Here is a 19,622-nt window from a genome sequence, read left to right as displayed (position 1 = left end):
TCAAAGCTCCGCCCATGGAATTCCCTATTGGGATTCCCCACCTCCCTTTGAGCCTCCCGACCGGCCGACAGCTCCGCAGCTCTTTTACAAAGCTGACATGGGCGGCAGGGCTTCTCGGCGTCCTCCCAAACCCAAATGCCAAACCTGGACTTTTGCCAAACTTCCAGGTTCGGCATTCGGGAGAACTCCAAGAAGCCCCGCCACCCGGCTGTCACCTTTTGAAACAGCCGGGGGCTTCTTGGCGTTCTCCCAAACCCAAACGCCAAACCTGAACTTTTGCCAAACTTCCGGGTTTGGCGTTCGGGAGAACTCCAAGAAGCCCCGCCACCCGGCTGTCACCTTTTGAAACACCCGGGGGCTTCTTGGCATTCTCCCAAACGCTGAACTCAGAAGTTTGGCAAAAGTTCAGGTTTGGCGTTCGGGTTCGGGAGGACACCGAGAAGCCCCCCGACTGTTTCAAAAGGTGACAGCCGGGCAGTGGGGCTTCTCGGCGGCTACCCAAACCTGAACTTTTGCCGAACTTCCGGGTTCGGCGTTCCGGCGGCGGGTTTGTAAGGCGGAAAAAGTTTGTAAGAAGAGGCAAAAAAATTCCGAACCTCGGGTTCGTATCTCGGAATTTTCGTATGACGAGGGGTTTGTATCACGAGGTATTACTGTATATAAAATAGGAGGAAGGGGGAAAAGAAAAGGGAAGAGAGATATAATATCAGGAGTAGGATCAATATGGGATAATAATTAGTATTAATTATGTTAGGCATCATAGGGAAAGACAGATGAAACAAGGGAGAGCTAAATTGAATAGATTAGGGAAGATTATTGCACTGCAAGTAATTAGAATAGGGAAGATTATTGTACTGATATGACAGTGACACATAAATTAGGGAAGATAATTACACTGGGTTTGGCAGTGGAATTTATAGACTAGGGAAGACAATCACACTATGAACGGCAGTGGAAAATATCTAGATTAGGGAAGAATATTAATACACTGGCTTTTCTAATGGAAGATACTTTTCGCAAAAATAATGGAACAACATGATTTATATTGATTTTGATTTGTTAAAGCAGAAATGATATACTGATATAATGTGTCAGGAGGCCTGAAACCATGGAGCATTGGCCAGGATGAATTATCATAGATCCATTTGAGAGTCTGTCACAGAAAAGAGAGAGTTGACTGTTCTTCAAAGCATCTGAGGACAGGAAAAAAGTAACAGGTAGATAATTAAAGAAAGATCCACCCTAGAACTAAAGAGAAATTTCCTGATAATGAGAACAAATAAAATGGCTTGCCTTCAGTTGTGGTTGTCCCATCACTGGAGGTTTTTCAGACAATTTGTCTTGAAAGATACAGAGCTGTGATGGCAAACCTATGGCATACATGCCACAGGTGGCACATGGAGCCATATCAGAGGGCACATGAGGCATTGCCCTATGTCAGCTCCAGCCTGATTTTCAGCCTTGGGGAAGGCCATTTCACCCTCTGGAGGGTTCAGGGAAGCTTCCCTAAAGCTCCAAAACCAAAAGTTTGTTTTCCAAACTTCCGTTTTGCCCGTTGGCTGGTTTTTTACACACTGGGGCTTCAGGAAGCTTCTCTGAACCCTCCAGAGTGCAAAAAACAGCACGGCGTGCAAACTGGAAGTCCTTTTTTCTGAACTTCCCATGTCTGTTTGCCTGTTTTCTCACCATCCCAGGCTTCAGTGAAGCCTGTGCGCAAATACGGGAACAAGGGTGATTGTTCACATACTCAGGGGCAGCACAGGGTGGTGCACAGGCATGGGGGAAGGGAATGGGTGTGGGCATGTGCACACATGCTAGCACATGCACACAAACCCTTTTGACCAGTGAATCAAAAAAGATTCGCCATCACTGATATAGGGCCTCCTACTTGAGCAAGGGGTTGGACTAGAATATCTCCAAGGTCCCTTCCAACATTGTTATTCTATGTTCTATGATTTTAAAAGACCTAAGAAAACCCAAAACAAATCCATCTGTTTGTTTTTACTGCCTCCTTTCAGAAACAGGATGCTTAATTTGTTGCATCAGTATGCCTGATTTTTCTGGCTGCACTCCTGAATAAGCAATAGCCTTCGACAGCATGTTTTTCTTCCTTGCTGGAAAAAAAATGTTAGTAGAAAGGTATAAATATTGTTATGTCACATTGCAAAAGACAGAAGCAATCAAGTTTTGATAAACTGCTACTGTGTCCCTACAAAATGGACTGACTAGGGATTTCCCATCTTCCTTTATCCAGATGTTCCCTTTTTTAAATAATTGAGAAGGAATTTCATTTAAACAGACATCAGGGGGTATGAAATTAGAAAGCAGTAGAATCAGCAGGGGGAAAAATGCATATAATGAAGGGAATCTGTGCTGTCAAATGTCAGGGTGGATTAAAAGTATAGTCCTCTAGGTTCTGAAATGGACTGTATTGAAGGAAGCTAGAAGTCTATTAGAGTCTAGGAACCTGAGTATTGTGAGCCCTTCAAAATATACCAGACTAGAAAACCCAAGTTATGAATGTTAATACTATTTTTGTTTATAAGCTTTAATAACAGAATCTTACAAAAATGTTTTATTTTTTTTATTTTATTCATTTGTCCAATACACAAATGCATAGGAAGAAAGATAGACATGTGATAATATAAAAGAGGGTGAAAGTGAACTTAGAGGAGAGGATATATGAAAGGAAGAGAATATATAAGATAGGTGAAAGAAAGGAAAGACAATTGGACAAGGGACGAAAGGCACACCAGTGCACTTATGTACGCCCCTTACTGGCCTCTTAGGAACCTGGAGAGGTCAATCATGGAGAGTCTGAGGGAGAAGTGTTGGGGGTTCGGGGTTGACACAATTGAGTCCAGTAATGAGTTCCACACTTCGATAACTCGATTGTTGAAATCATATTTTTTACAGTCAAGTTTGGAGCGGTTCGTATTAAGTTTGAATCTGTTGCGTGCTCTTGTGTTATTGCGGTTGAAGCTGAAGTAGTCATTGACCGGTAGGACATTGCAGCATATGATCTTGTGGGCAATACTCAAATCGTATTTTAGGCGCCGTAGTTCTTGGCTTTCTAGGCCCAGGATTGTTAGTCTATTCTCGTAGGATATTCTGTTTCGAGTGGAGGAGTGAAGGGCTCTTCTGGTGAAATATCTTTGGACATTTTCAAGGGTGTTGATGTCTGAGATGTGGTATGGGTTCCAGACAGATGAACAGTAGTCTAGGATGGGTCTGGCAAAAGTTTTGTAGGCTCTTGTGAGTAGTGTGAGATTGCCTGAGCAGAAGCTGCGTAGGATCAGGTTAACAACTCTAGAGGCTTTTTTGGCGATATTGTTGCAGTGGGCTTTAGCACTTAGGTCATTTGATATTAGTATTCCAAGGTCTTTGTCTTCATGAAAACTAGGGAAGTTCCAGGCTGAGCACACTTACTTTCTCAGATTACAATTCCACTCTGGATTCAGATTTCTTTTATCCAACCTGTCAAGTTCTGGTACTGAAGAGACTCGGAGACAGGAGTAGCCAAAAGCTCTTTATTTTAGAAGTCATAGACCCAGCAAAGAGACCAGCCAGGAAGCTCTCTCTTTAAATAGAGGACTGCCGACTGGTTTAACAAATCAGTGATCTTGGTTTTCCCACTTCAGAGAGTGGACCTTGGAATAAACAATTTACACTCATTTAAACCTTAATATATAACACAACCATTGTTTTGCCTGTGTTCTTCTTCTTCTCAAGGTTATTTCTTCTCCCAATGATAGATAGATAACTGAAGATGGGAAATTGACCCAGATCTAGGAATCGAGATAAGTTTCCTTGTTAGCTTATGGGTAGGACATGATGGGAAAGGAAATTGTGCCATGCTCCCTAGAATAGAAAGTTATCTGTTAGGGAGGGACATCCATGGAGAGGCTTAAAAAAGTCAAATAGTGGCCATAGCAATGATCAAGTCCATGTCCCATTTTTACTTCTAACACATATTTAATGATAATCATTAAGTTTTTTACCTCATGATTCTTGACAAATGTATCTTTTCTTTTAGGTACACTAAGAGCATGTACCCCAAAGACAAATTCCTTGTTGTCCAATCACCCTTGGCCAATAAAGAATTCTATTCTATTTTATTCTATTCTATTCTATTTTCTATTTTATTTTCCACGCTATGCCATGCTATGCTTTGGTCTGCTCTGCTCTGCACCTGGACAAATGCCCCCTTTGCTACAGCTGAAAGATGATCTTCTAAGGTCTGCTGTGGATCGAGGAGGATGCCCAAGTTGTTGACCTTCTCTGAGGGGGTCAATAATTCCGCCTCCCCCCAGGGTGATGGATGGACAGATGGAATTGTCCTTGGGAGGCAGAACCCACAGCCATTCCATCTTGTCGAGGTTAAGCTTGGGCCTGTTGGCACCCATCCAGGCCCTATCAGCCTCCAGACACCGGCACATCACTTCCATTGCTTCACTGAGTGGACACGGTGAAGCAGTGGCTTTGCTTTGCTATGCTATGCTATCCTGTGCTATTTTCTATTCTATATTTTATATTCTACTCTACTCTATTCTATTAAAAAGGCCAGGGCTTCCAGTGTGCAGTTGTGGCCACCATGCTGGTTTTGTTAACTCCCCTCCTTCCTGGGCCCACCACTCCACCCCCAGTTGGTGTGAAAAAACACTAGTGTTATATATTTTGACCCAATACTAGGTGAAGCTATCTTGTTAGTTACTTCAACCTGGAGGGTGAACAAATATGAACTAAGAACTGGGATTAATCCCCAGGCTTCATTCACGAAGCGTGGCTCCCTGCAGATGTTGCCTGCATTCTAAAATCCTATTTCAGTATATTATTACTTAAATTTTAAATTTCAAATAAAGAATTCACACATTTGGTGATGGGCTTGGATTAGTATGCAATCTATGAACCACTTGCTATGCCTGACTTAGCTGAACATAATTCAATCTGTCTAGTAATGGATTTGGCATCCCCTATTTATCTTTTTAAAGACGTTCTAGATGTGGTACACCGAATCTTTAGCATATCAAATCAATCCTGTGGCCATCCATTAGCTCTTTCTTCAGTGGCCCTGACAGTCACTCAACCCAAAGACAAAGCCATCTGAAATATTTTATGACCATCTGCTTTATTGTAATTTTAACAGCCCAGTGTGGCGGAATCTTGGAGGAGATGGAAGGTGTTATCCTGAGCCCTGGCTTTCCTGGAAACTACCCTAGCAACAGTGATTGTAGCTGGAAGATATCCTTTACTGTGGGTTTTGGTAAGGAGATCACAACATCCTTCCCATCTCAAATATCTCTTTTCAGATACCTTTCATAGCTTGATCCAGGATAATCCGCCCCGAGTTTGCGGAGAGGGGCGGCATATAAATCCAATAAATCTATAAGCCAACTCTGATCTCCTGGGTTGAATGAATGAATGAATGAATGAATGAATGATATTTTTAGATTTTTTTTATTTTAAAGAGAAAACATTTTGACTTACAAGGCTTTGTTTAGCAAGAGCTAGCAGAGTAGAAGAAAGCAAAGGTAACATTGGAGAAACAGCAGTTCACCTCACCTTTTCTAGAATTCCTTTGGTAAAACATTCACATTCTGAATCTTGACCCAGCAATTGGATATGAATTCCATCTTCTTTCAAGACTCTTCCAGACTTCCTGCGAATAATTGGGAAGTACAGTGGTCCCTCGACTTGCGCGTTCTCGATTAGCGCGAAACGCTGCAACGCGGTTTTTCAAAAAATATTATTTAAAAAAATAAAATATTAAAAAATAAATTTTTTTTTATAAAATATTAAAAAATAAATTTTTTTTTATTCTGTTCCCTGAATGGAGACCGCCGGCCGCTCAATCGGGCCGGCAGGGAACAGAATGGCGCCTTCCGCGGCGGGGCTGGTAAGGGGGGGAGCCGAGGGGGGAGCCGAGCCCAGCCCCGTGGCATTCGCTTTCCTCCCGCCGGCAGCCGACTGATCGTGGGCTCCTTCGCAACCTCGGAGAGCTTCCTGGTTTTCGTGAGCTTTCATGCCCCGGAAGCTCTCCGAGGTTGCGAAGGAGCCCACAATCAGTCTCGGCTGCGGGTGGGAGGAAGGCGAATCCCCCGTGGGCTCCATTACATCTTCCGCTGCCAGCCAGGCCATGCTGGCGGCAGCGGAACAATCGCTGGCTGTCAACTTTTCTTTTTAAAACTGGGCAGGAGCTGACTTGCCTCCCCAGTGCTAAAAAGAAAAGTTGACAGCCAGCGCCACGCCTGGCTCGACTTCCCTGGCTGCTTGGCCGGGGAGGCTCGGCCGAAAGCGGCTGGAGGGGCAGAGCCGAGCACGCCTTCCGCCCGGGAAGTCCTGCCCCTTCATCCCCACCCCTCGCCCCTGTGGTCGGCGGGGATGAAAGGGCAGGACTCCCTGGGTGGAAGGCGTGCTCGGCTCTGCCGCTCCAGCCGCTTTCGGCCGAGCCTCCCCGGCCAAGCAGCCAGGGAAGTCGAGCCAGGCGTGGCGGCGGCAGCGCTGCTTTTCCGGTCGCCCGGTCCTCTCCTGCCTCCTGCGCCGATGTTCCCCGCTGCGACGGAAGGCAGTCGCTTGGCTAGGGAGGCTCGGCCGAAAGCGGCTGGAGCGGCAGAGCCGAGCACGCCTTCCACCCAGGGAGTCCTGCCCTTTCATCCCCGCCGACCACAGGGGCGAGGGGTGGGGATGAAGGGGCAGGACTTCCCGGGCGGAAGGCGTGCTCGGCTCTGCCGCTCCAGCCGCTTTCGGCCGAGCCTCCCTAGCCAAGCGACTGCCTTCCGTCGCAGCGGGGAACATCGGCGCAGGAGGCAGGAGAGGACCGGGCGACCGGAGAAGCAGCGCTGCCGCCGCCACGCCTGGCTCGACTTCCCTGGCTGCTTGGCCGGGGAGGCTCGGCCGAAAGCGGCTGGAGCGGCAGAGCCGAGCATGCCTTCCGCCCGGGAAGTCCTGCCCCTTCATCCCCACCCCTCGCCCCTGTGGCCGGCTCATCCAGGGGGGCGTGTGTGGACTGGCAAGCGGCAAGCGGGAAGACCAAGGGAAGGTTCCTTCAGCCGCCCAACACCTGATCCGCTCCGCAGCGCGGCAGCAGCGAGGAGCCGAAGATGGGGTTTCCCCTTTGCCTTTACCCCATCTTCGGCTCCTCGCTGCTTCCGCGCTGCGGAGCAGATCAGCTGTTGGGCGGCTGAAGGAATCTTCCCTTGGTCTTCCCCGCCGCCCACACGCAAACTCCACCATCTGCGCATGTGCGGCCATGAAAAAAATGGCGCACATGCGCAGATGGTAGTTTTACTTCCGCATCCAATATAACGCGGAAATCGGTTAGCGCGGGAGGTCTTGGAACGTAACCCCCGCGCTAACCGAGAGATCACTGTATTCATAATAGGGACATTTAAAAGCAGGGATGTTGGAAATAGTTATCTGGAATATGCATATAATAATTATCTGGAATGTTTCATTTTTCTCCTTGGAATTTTTGTTTTACCTCCAGAAAACCATTTCTTCCTTCATATTTCAGCTGATACCATTCTAAGAATGCATAGACCAATCCTGGAACTCTAAATTTAGCCTGTTCCAGATCCAGAGGATTCTGGATCCAGACTTTATACACTGTTATACACTCAAAAAAATAATAAAAGGAATACTTAAATAACACAATATAATTCCAAGTAAATAAAACTTCTGTGAAATCAAACTGTCCATTTAGGAAGCAACACTGACTGACAATCTATTCCACCTGCTGTTGTGCACATTCAACTTTGTACAGAATAAAGTATTCAATGAGAATATTTCATTCATCCAGATCTAAGATGTGTTATTTGAGTGTTCCCTTTGTTTTCTTTTGAGCAGTATATATACAGTATGAGCTGGGCCCATAATAATGAGGTGGAAGGTCTCTTCACTATAAACATCTTCCTGTCAAAAAATGTAACTGTCTATTATAAAGTATTTTGGATTCTAACCCCACTTTATATAAATATATTGAGATATATTTCTTCCTAAAATGTTTTTTTTTTCCCTATAAGATGATTATGGGTTTTGACTGATATTAATATTGAAAGTAGAAATAGTCAACTCCTACCTGGCCCAGTTATTTTATCTAAAGGACATATTGGTAACAAACATTACTTTCTGTGAAACTTTAAATATGCCGATGATACTTTTCCATTTTTTAAGAACATAGACATTGTTCTGTTTTAATATATTATTCTGCATTTTGTTTTAGTTGGTTCTGTTAAATAAATAATTATCATAATAAAAATAATTACATGCAAGACAATTTCAAAGTCAAAAATAACACTTGATCCAGAAGCTGATGAACCATTTTTAAATTTGGTCATAAAATGTAATGAGTTTTTTAATGAATATTATATTCCTTCCAATGCAAATTGGTGAGCACTTTTTCTTAAGTCTTGGTTTTGGTGTAGGCTTATCTTCCACCTCCTTTCTTCTCTTTCTTTCTTCTTCTTCTCCATCTCTTTCTCAATAGTGAGGAAATTGTCCTATCTAATTGTGCCAGTTAAATCCAACATGCAAAATCCAAATTACTAGCTAATGATACTAGAGGAAAGATGCAGGCAAGCCATGAGTGTCTGGTCCTCCATTATCTAACATCTTCGCCACATCCTTCTGTATCCCCCACTCTTTTAAAGCAAGTCATAGTGTATTTGGTAATGACATGAAATTAACAATTCGCCGTGACTGCCTTCTACCGCATGAGCCATGGTGACCGGTCAGGTCCTACAGAGTCAGCTTTCTCCAGATCCCATCAACTAGACAATGTTGCCTGGCGGGGCCTAGGGAAAGAGCCTTCTCTGTAGGGGCTCTGGCTCTCTGGAACCAGCTCCCCCTGGAGTTTCATACCGTCCCCAGCCTCCCCACCTTCTGCAAGAGCCTGAAGATCCACTTGTGCCCACAGACCTGGGACAATTAGAGACCAGCCCCTGGCTGATGAATGGAAGGTATGTTTGATTGTCTGAATGAGATTGATTGGTTTTTAAGGAATTGGGTTTTAGATTAGTTAGTTTAACTTTAAAAATGAATTTAGGATGTTTTTATTGTTCTTTTATATGTTGTAAGCCGCCCCTAGTCTTTGGAGAGGGGCAGCATATAAACAAACAAACAAACAAACAAACAAACAAACAAACAAACAAACAAATAAATCCAGTTGCTTGTACTGTACTTTGGTCATAGGTAGCCTAAAAGTGAAGTACAGTAAAGCAAAGCAAAGTAAATATGAAGTGGGATTGCTCACTTTAGATCCATTAGCTACCAGAAGAAAAACTCCTATTATCCAGAAACAGAGCCCCCCCACCTCCGGACCAGTTCAGGCAACTGGCCCACTCACCCAGACATAATGCCATGTTTTTGTGGGTGTATGTATGCGGGGAAGGCATGTGCACATGTAAAAAGCATGCATGGGAGGCTATGCACATGTGTCGAGATGGCATGCATGCTCACGTTTGCAAATCAGTAGGGAAGATAAGTGAATACCACCCAGGGGTGAATTCCAACAGGTTCTGGAGAACCGGTTGTGTTTCAGAGAACTGGAAAATACATCCTCTGGCTGACCCCGAGTCGACAGAGAGGGGCGGCATACAAATCTAATAAATAAATAAATAAATGCAGATTTTGCAATATCCTTCCCCTGTCACATCTACCAAGAAAACGCCCACCAAGCCACACCATGTCCAACAAGCCACGCTCACAGAACTGGTAGTAAAAAATATGGATTTCACCACTGATGCCACCCCTGGAATAGACCTTATTCAGTTCCAATGAAGCCAGGGATAAAGGCATTGTTTTAGAAAGCAAATCCCTAAATACAACCAAAGTAGCTATCTAGGCCCTCTGCACAGGGATGAAATGCTCCTGGTTCTCTCGTGCCTGTTGGTCGCCGGAGAGCCAGTAACAAAGGGAGCAATGAGGCTCCGTCCACCTGCCCGTCCACCACCATTTGGGCTATTTTACCTTCTGTGCATGCACAGAACACTTTGTGTATTCACAGAGGGTAAAAGAACCCAAATGGTGGCATCCGGGCAGATGGGCAGGGCCTCACGCTCATTTCACAACCAGCTCTCAGATGACCACCAGGCACAAGTGAACTAGGAGCATTTAACCCCTGCCTCTGTATGTGCTCTCTGGTGATGTTTAAATGGTTAAAGGCCCTGGCCTAGAAACTGGAATATGGTCCTTTCTAATCCTAGCTCAGATAGGAAGCCACGTAATGACTTTTGGTTCAATATGTCTGTCTCTCTCTCTCTTTCTCAGCCCTACGATGAAGAAAGCAAAATATAACCACTTCTGAAAATGTTAGCAAGAAAATTTCTGGGTCTTGTTCAAGTAATCACTAGGACTAATACCGATCATCTTTTGACACCCACCACATTGTACAATATTGTCTCTGAAAGTTCTTATTCTGAAACCATGAGAATTCTGCAAGATGTACTTTGGGGGAAGAATGACAGCAAGTTAATCAACCACAGAATATTTGGCAAGCAGTTCAGTTAACAAAATCTCCTTTCTCCCACTTTCTCTGCCGTGCGCAGGTGCTCATCTCCAGTTCCTAAACTTTTCTACTGAACCTAATCACGACTTTGTTGAAATTCGCAATGGGCCATATGACACCAGTAATATCATCAGCCGATTTAGTGGGACTGACCTTCCGGGCTCCCTTCTTTCCACATCCCACGAAACCACTATATATTTCCACAGTGACCACTCACAGAACAAGCCTGGCTTTAAAGTAGAATACCAAGGTAAGGAGTGGGCAGCCGAGAAGGCTAAGAATGGAGCAACGTCATTGTCTTGGGGGCACTTGGCGAGAGTGGTAAATGTTATGACTACCGTATTTTTTGAAAGCAATACTTTTAGGGTGCAATAGAAATTCTTGTTTTGCCAAGCAGTCTTGCTAATCGTAGTAGCCTGCCAATATAGACAAGTTAATCCACAATGTATTTTCCAGAAGATATTAATGCTATACCTAAAAATTCAACCTGACCTTAATTAGCTTGGTACTCAGAGACCTCTTAATTACTACATCAAATAAATTCCTCCTTGCACAAGTCTATTCTTCTGGCTACAGATATTATTTCCTCGACTTAGCAACAATTCATTTAGTGACCATTCAAAGTTACAATGGCACCAAAGAATGTGGCTTATTATTGTCATGGGATCAAAATTCAGATGCTTGAAAATTGGTTCATATTTATGACAGTTGCTGTGTTCCAAGGTCATGTGATCATCTTTTGCCACTTTCTCACAAGTGAACTCAATGGGAAAACCAGATTCACTTAACAACCAAGTTGCTAACTTCAGAAAGGTCATAAAATGGGGCAGAACTCACTTAACAAATGTTTCATAACAGCAAAAATGTGGCGCTCAACTATAGTCATAAATCAAGGACTGCCTGTATTTCTTAATGGTATATGCAGTGTTGTATGCCAGACTTTTATCAGGGAAAGAAAAAGTTAAGGCTCCCTTAGTAATGTTATACCTGCCAAATGAACGCCTGTTTCCCAATTACTTCATTCAAATTAAAGTCAGTGTCATTAAGGAAAAGGTTATCCAAAGCTGAAGAAAAGATAAAGAAAAGAGCTATCTCTTCTTATGAGAATTAAGGCACAGCTATTTTGAGTTTCTTTTTTCATTCCTTCTTTCCTTCCAGAGATAAACAAGGGGCTGAATGACTTCTTCAAGGCTGCTTCTATGCCAGTATATTTTACAGAACTTTCTATTGGATCCTTTCATCTGACCAGGGGCAGATTCCTGTTTTCGCTGCTACTGGTGCTCTGCACACTCAGCTTTGGGTGTCCTGTGTGCGTGCGCATGCATCCCAGAATGTTTTTGCTTCTGCACATGTGCAGGAAGCAAAATTTTGCAAGGGGACATGCAGCAGAGAGAGATTTCAGAGATTTTTTTGCTTCCGCGCATGTGCAGGAACAAAAAATCACCGAAATCTCTCTTGTGCAGGCATTGCCTCGCAAGATTGTGCTTCCTGTGCATGCACAGAAACAAAAACCCGCTGGGACATGCATGCAGGACACCCAAAGCTGTGCATTCAGCTCAACTTTTACTACCGGTGCGGTGTCCTTGACCGTTCCAATAGGAATCCGCTACTGCATCTGATCATGTAGCTCAAGAGCCAGGTGTGGAGGGGGGTGTCAAAATCTGCAAGGTGGTGGACAGGACATTGCCACCCATCAAATCGGTGTTTGTAAGTGGGAGTGAAAATGCACACCCAAAGCAGTGAGACTTTGCAACATTGTGCCTACTATTTTGCAGGTTTTTGACACCATCTGTGGAGGCCCTCTGGTCAGGTGAAGCTCAAAAGGCACATTTTAAGTAGAGTTGAGCATGAATGACTTTGTAAAGTTATCACCAAATCTATAGGTTGATTTTTGAATTTCTCTAGAGAAATCAGAAATTCTTCAGTAGTTTCTCACCAGAAAGGATTTTCATTAGCAGTGATGGCTGCAGTGATACTGAAAGATTCCCTAGATATGTTAGAGATTAGATAGAAGCTCAGGAAAATGTCAAGAAGGCTTCAGATGGTTAGAATAAAATAAATTATATTCACACATGTACAAAACCAACCCCACGAAGTATGCATGAAAAGCTCACAAAAGTCATTTTCTTCTTTGAAATCAGTTTCACAATTTCAAAAGAAAACTCTTCTGAATGAGCACCGCTATTTAAAAAGGAAGAATGCAAGATAATCCCTCTGTCTGGGGCTAGTTTTGAGAAAATAGCTCAAAAAGAAAGATTCAGAATTTAGACAGAAGGAATACTCCAGATTTAACAATAAAATTCAAAAACACAGTGTGCAGTAGTTTTGTAATGTGCTGCCATATGCCAATCAAGATTTTTTATCTTTTCTCTCAATCTTCTAAGCAGTTTTAATATCCCTCCCCATGCTCATTTTCCAAATTTATTTCATGCAGACATACACATATCAAAACCAGCATCATTTTTAATTATTTCAGCTATATGCAGGTCTATAATCAAAATGTTCAGCTCAATATTTATGAACACCATGATATGCAATGAAATCCATACATTTTAATTTATATGAATGCATTTAGCAATTAATACCAGAAATTTAAATTGGACTTGGAAATGAACGGAGAGCCAGTGAAATTGGTACTATATTGGCATAGTATGATTGTTTTGCTGTGCAATTATTAATCTGAGTGTTCTCTTTTGGGGCAGACTGAAGATTCTGGACTGACTACAAGTAGTCCTTGAACTAATTGTAATGGAGCCTGTCCATCACATTTCATAATTCTTGACAGTCCTAAAATGGGTTGAGAATGTGACTGACCTGATGTTGCAACAATTTTTGTAGCAATTATTAAGAGATTCACCATGGTTATTAAGTGAATTCTGTGGCCCTTAAGCAGATCAATATTTTGCTATTGACATTATTTTGCAGAAAACCAGAATGCTGGTTTTCAGCAAAACCATTGCAAAATGCAGTCATGTGACCACAGGACACTATATATGGCCGCCATAAATTATATCCAGTTGTTGAACATCTGAATTGTGGTCAGGTGATTGCCTGAAGGATGACTTTTGCGGTTTCAAATCTGGGTTGTAAATACCCTCCAGATAGGTCCAATCATTAGTCAAGGACTAGCTGTACAAGATTATCACAATTTAGAATGCACTTTTAGTACAAAGATACCATAAACTCATGGTGTTTTTACCTGGCTCGGATGATTGTTAGAGCAAACTAATCTTGTAAATCAGCCCATATGACAAGAGATGAATCAACCAGGAATAGATCATGGGAAATTGATCCTTTGGGGCAATGCAGCTCTTCCCATAGCTATAAATGTATTGTTGCTCTGATAGTATGAATTTCTGAACAACGCCTATCAATTTATTGATCCTCATTCTGTAGTTATATAATATTTGGATGGATTCCAGAAACTGATGCAATTACATTCAGATTTGTTTCAAAGCTCAGCTGGTTGCTAAGCAGCTTCTGCTTAAATATTGGAGATCAGTTACCACTGATATGGTTCAGCTGAGAGAATATTGGAAATGAGTCAATTTCCAAGTTTGACTTTTGGCCATTTAATGAGGGAAGGAAGAGCTCTCTAGCCATATTTCACCATGGAAAGCAGTTCTTGGGAGATCTGTAGACGAATACTCCATTGGAAGCCCCACAGGTTGACAAAAGAAGATTTGTAAACAAAAGTAGGCTTGTGGTAGGGTTTATACAACTTGCCCACTATTGATTGTGCTCAGGGATGGATTACTACTACCATCACTACTGGTGCGCTGCGCATGCAGCTTCAGTTGTCCTGTGTGCATTTGCACACTATACGTGTGCATCTCCAGTGTGTTTTTGCTTCTGCACATGCACAGGAAGCCCATAGGACTGCCACTGGAGCGATCATATGCAGATTGCTCAATCTGGGGCCCGCTACCGGTGCACAGTCCCCTACCACACTGGTAGCAACACACTACTGATTATGCTGATAGTTAACTTCCTCCAAGGTTTCAAGTCATTCAAGTTATTCTTCTTCCTTTCATTATGAGCATGTGCTCCAACACTGACTAAGGGTCTTTCCCTATAAGACAATATCTGTAGGTAAGAATTTCTGAAGAAATAACTGATTTTATATGCATTGCCCATGTTTGTATTTTATGATATCCAGCTTATGAACTCCAGGAGTGCCCAGATCCTGAGCCCTTTGCCAATGGCATTGTAAGAGGAGCAGGTTATAGTGTGGGACAGTCCATCTCTTTTGAGTGCCTCCCTGGCTATCAGTTGATTGGACAACCAGTCTTAACATGTCAACATGGAACCAATAGGAACTGGGACCACCCATTACCCAGGTGTGAAGGTATGACTTTATCAAGACTTTTCTTGGAAGGGGGTTAAGGAAAAAGAGAAAATAGGATTGAATTAGTAAACTTAAGATATATCACATGCATATTAAATGTGTATGCTGAGCTTGTTGGTATTTGGCAAGAGAAGAGGTATCATAATACATTTGTTTTCACAGATATAGTTTATCTATCCTTCATCACCAGCACCACTACACATTTCTAGCTACAAACCTGAACTGGTTGGTCTTTGCGCTTTATTGATTTCTGTTTCTCTTAGAAATAGACCACTATTAATTCAGCTTTATTGTTTCCACAGCACTTAGCTATCCATTAATTATGATGTCTATGCCCCTTAATTTCTTCTCCTTCAGGGAGTGACAAATCTGTTTTTTTCCAGAGCTTCGATTTAATTTGAGTATGACTGTTTTATCTGTTCTCCTCCATCTTCTGTATGTCTCTTTCAGTATTCCTTTCATGCAGACGTTTGCTCTTGGTGGCTCCCTCAGAAAACAATATGAAAATATAATAATGCTGAAATTTGCTTCAGCCAGAGGTTCATATATTCTTTCCCCATCACACCCTCATTGAAAGAAACATTGGTTTGTTAGAAGAGGACTTGCCATGATTTGTAACCTGCATATGCTGAGCTATACTTTTACTCCTTTTTAAGCAACCACAGTTAAGACAAATTGACAAAGTTCACAACACACAGTTAACTCTATTAAGGGACACTTAGGCCAATACCAGTTATCACCAGGTTTTGAAAAGATTCCTTGGGTATGTTTTAGGTTTAAGTAATCTTCTCTGTTCAGCTGAGAATTCTGTTGGTTAGGGCAGGAGTCTCCACCTTGGCCATTTTATGACGTCCTCAGGAATTTGGGGAGTTGAAGTCCAAAAGTCTTAAAGTGGCCAAGGTTGGAGACCCCTTGGCTAGAGAATTCTGGAAGTTGACGTTCATCAATGTCAAATTTACAGCATCATGTTGTTGTCACGTGAAGTTACATGATGTTTTTCCCATTTGTGGAGCTGGGGTGGGTGTGGCCTCCATGTGATGTATCTAGCCTGTCAGCCACCAGTTTGATACCCCTGGATAGATCATGGGAATAGCAGCTTGGAGGATTTAAAAATAATCAAATGACACTCAAATCATACCACTATTTTGCAAGTAATGGGATTTAGTAGCTCTTAATGTCTCTTTGTGGTCCGTTGCATACAGTCCCCTGCGGAGGAAACATGACTGCCCAAAATGGAACAATCTACTCCCCCGGCTTTCCCAATCAGTATCCCAATTCCCAGGACTGCACATGGCTATTTGTGGTGTCATCCGGATATGGCATCTTCCTCAACTTTACCTTGCTGCAAACAGAACCGTACAATGACTTCATCACTGTCTGGTGAGTAGGATTTGGAGCTGAGGGCTACTTCTGAGCCCAGCTTTTTCAGTAGGTGTTGCTACAACCCTGTCATAGATATGTTCTCTTACCCTTATGAGAGATCCTCTGGAGATATCAGTTTTTCACTTACCCCAAGGAAACTGCCCAAGCTGGGATTAGGAAGCTTGAGTGCAGCAGACCCAGGACAATAAAATATATACTATAAAAAGACATCAAATTAAAAAAAAAATTCCTCCAAATCCCTGATGGGCGGGGAAAATTTCAGTTTGCTGTCCTAAAGAACTTTAAAGTAGCAATGAGCATCTAGAGGGAGATAGTGACAATAAAAATGGCAGTAATAAAAATTGCTTGATTTAGAAAATAGATATCATGGAGAAATTTGAAAAGATGTCCTGTGGTCAATATACAACAATGGGAATCCACCAATCTCTAGATCAGAAGTCCACAAGAGGAAGTGAGATGGCCAGAGAGGAACTGAGGTGTGAATAGGAAGAGTTGCAGTGTTGCTTTCACATTGAAGAGTTGCACTGTGTTGCTCATCCTCTGTGTTGGATTATGCTAATAGCCTTTCAATTATAAAGTCTTTCCATTATTTAGTGGTTAGAAACTATTTTGCATAACAAAAGCAGGGTGGCAATGCTGGAATGCTTTTTATAGCCAAATTTAAAATAGGTAGCAGAGTATAAGACACACTTTTATAGCCCCAGAAAGAGGGTAAAAACTTGGGTGTGTCTTGTATAGCCCTACCCAGCCACTCTACTCTTTGGCCTTTGCCTCCCAGCAATTTATCTCTTTGCAGCAAACAACACAGAGACTGATTAGCACAAGCAACTGATTATCAGCCTCCTGGCCAGCAGATGATTGGAAGCTGCAGGCAGGCCCATGTGCTAAATGAAAGCGAAACTAAAGCTGCAAGGTGGCAAATTGCTGGGAGGGGGTGGCAGAGGCAGAATTTTATTTTCTTGTACTAATCAGACTTCTGAAACTGGATGCAAGGAGGTAAGTCAATAACTATATATGTCTGTAGAATGTTCAAATTATTAGACTTATTTTTTAAAGACTGCTTTATTATTGTTCTTCACAATAACAAAATGAAAAATAATTTTTAAAATAAATGCTTGATCTGAAGAGACCACGTGCTATTGTATCTTCTTTTAAATAGCAGAAAATAATTTATACTTCCAGAAAGGCACATCAATTTTAACAGCATCTGTACAAATATAATCTGAAATGTAGCAGTGTCCTGTTTAGTATTAAGATAAGACAGCTGAGTTAAACTCAGACTTAGTCATGTTTAGAGTAGATCTATTTAAATAATTGGGAGGGGTTAGTGTGACAACATTTAAGAAAACTTTCTGGCATTAACATACTGCCATAATATACACTTCCCAATTCTTTGCTATTTCTATAGGTCAGGCACACATGCACAGAAACACATTGCAAACAGTGTATATCACCTGTGCTGATTGCTGTCTGCTGAAAGGCAAATTGCTGGGAGGTAGAGGCAGATTCCCCCCCCCCTTTGTTTTCCTCTCCAAAACTAAGGTGCATCTTATACTCTGGTGCAGCTTATACTCCAAAAAATATGGTATTTTGTATTTTTTTCATTGCAAACTATTGAAAACTAAAACTACTTAACAATGTATAAGTATATGTAAGTATCCGTAAGTATATACAAATTCTTTTTTTATGTACTATATTTCTAGGTTGGGAATTGAGACATTTTAATTTAATTTAATTTCTTAAACTTTTAAGCCGCCCAACTCCTTGCAGAATCTGGGTGGCATACAATCATAATAAAATAGTAAATACAGAATAAAAGACAATAGCAAAATAACAACAATAATAACTAATTTTTAAAACCCCCAAATATCACATTCATTCAACAGACATTCATATCGCTAGGGGAGCTAGATGTTAATGTCCCCCTCCCCAGGCCTGCCGGCAGAGCCATGTTTTCACAGTCTTTCAGTAGGCCAGGAGGATGGGGGCAGTATGAGTCTCTGAGGGCAGTTGGTTCCATAGAGACAGAGCCACCACAGAGAAGGCCCTCCCTCATGGGCCTGCCAAGCGGCATTGTTTCATCAACAGGACATGGAGAAGGCCAAATAGTGGGCTCTAGTTGGTCACTGGGAAACACATGGCCGAAGATGGTCCTGTAGATAGTCTGGTCTGGTGCCATATAGAACTTTATAGGTAATGACCAACACTTTAAATTTTGTTCAGAGACCAATCGGTAGCCAATGCAGCTCACAGAGTGATGGAGTTATGTGGGTGTACCTAGGCACAACCAGCTTGTGTGGTTGCATTCTGTACTGGTTGCAGTCTCCAAGTGCATAGCTAGGCAAATATTCCAAATAAAATAAGAATGAAACTAGGAAAGATGCCTTGTATAGATCTTGTAGCCTGTGATCAGATCAGAAGTACTTTGTGGATCCTTGAGCCAGATTGACCCACTGGAGTATCAGATTGGCCTTCCAAGTATAATCTGGCTCTTACATCAAGAGGGTGATCAGCCCTTTCGAAATTTTCAGATAGAATTGTCTTCAGCCAACAACCTGGGTGATGTATAAACTCTGATCTGTAATGCTCCCATTCTTAACCATTTTTTCCCTGTTCCTCTTTTGTATTCCTTTTCCTTTTTCTGCAGGGATGGTTCTCAAGAGACAGCTCCCCAGTTGGGGGTTTTCACAGGACACTCGGTGAAAAAAGCTATCCAGAGCTCTTCCAAATATGCTCTGATAAAGTTTCATAGTGATGCAGCTAATGGAGGCCTCTTTGTCATTCACTTCTATGGTGTGTACAACTCACTGTGGTGCAAGGGTTTGTTGTCATGCTTGTTTTGTAACTTCTTGCATGCAGCAATGATGGTTCAATTGGATATTGCTTATGTATTCGACTAAGGTTTACCGGGTGCCTTCTATGCTATACCACTGTCCCTGATGTAACATAAAAAACCCACTAATTTGGACCAGTAAGTAGCCCTTATCCCTCTGGTTAGGTTTGCACAGGATTCTTAATCAAATTTATTAGAAGTCAAAGGTTGCATGCATTGATTATTGTTAAGGTTAGAGATGCTTTCTTGTAGCTTAACTCTGCCTGTTGAGACAGTTTGAGATCTCGGGTATTGTGCAAATCAAGCAAATGGGTTAATTCAATAGTTAAGTTGTGTGAACAGTGTCACAAAGACATTCAAATATTGAGTGCACAACTGGGTAGTTGGTGGAACCAAGAAATAAGAAATACATTTGACTTACAAAATAAAAAAAGAATGTATTTCTTCTGAAAAAAATATCCTTGAGGGCCAATGAATCTTCAGAATGTTGAACCACAAAAGGCTACAAAAAGGAGAAAATTGGTTTCCCCATCATCACCCAGGGAGCAGGTTCT

At 42.3% G+C, this 19,622-nt stretch overlaps 1 protein-coding gene across 1 annotated transcript in view; it reads left to right on the top strand.

The window, feature by feature from the left end:
* Positions 1 to 19,622, top strand: part of CSMD2 (CUB and Sushi multiple domains 2) — a 930,229-nt gene that overhangs the window by 751,561 nt on the left and 159,046 nt on the right. Inside the window, exons 40-44 of the mRNA XM_070764517.1 lie at positions 5,147 to 5,263; positions 10,545 to 10,754; positions 14,664 to 14,852; positions 16,055 to 16,232; positions 18,883 to 19,028. Of these exons, the coding sequence (XP_070620618.1) occupies positions 5,147 to 5,263; positions 10,545 to 10,754; positions 14,664 to 14,852; positions 16,055 to 16,232; positions 18,883 to 19,028 (840 nt within the window). The remainder of the gene's footprint in view (positions 1 to 5,146; positions 5,264 to 10,544; positions 10,755 to 14,663; positions 14,853 to 16,054; positions 16,233 to 18,882; positions 19,029 to 19,622) is intronic.

Source organism: Erythrolamprus reginae, chromosome 11 (assembly GCF_031021105.1).
Source record: "Erythrolamprus reginae isolate rEryReg1 chromosome 11, rEryReg1.hap1, whole genome shotgun sequence".
Taxonomy (NCBI): domain Eukaryota; kingdom Metazoa; phylum Chordata; class Lepidosauria; order Squamata; family Dipsadidae; genus Erythrolamprus; species Erythrolamprus reginae.
Note: the sequence above shows the minus strand (reverse complement) of the source record. Positions and strands in the feature narration are given on the sequence as shown.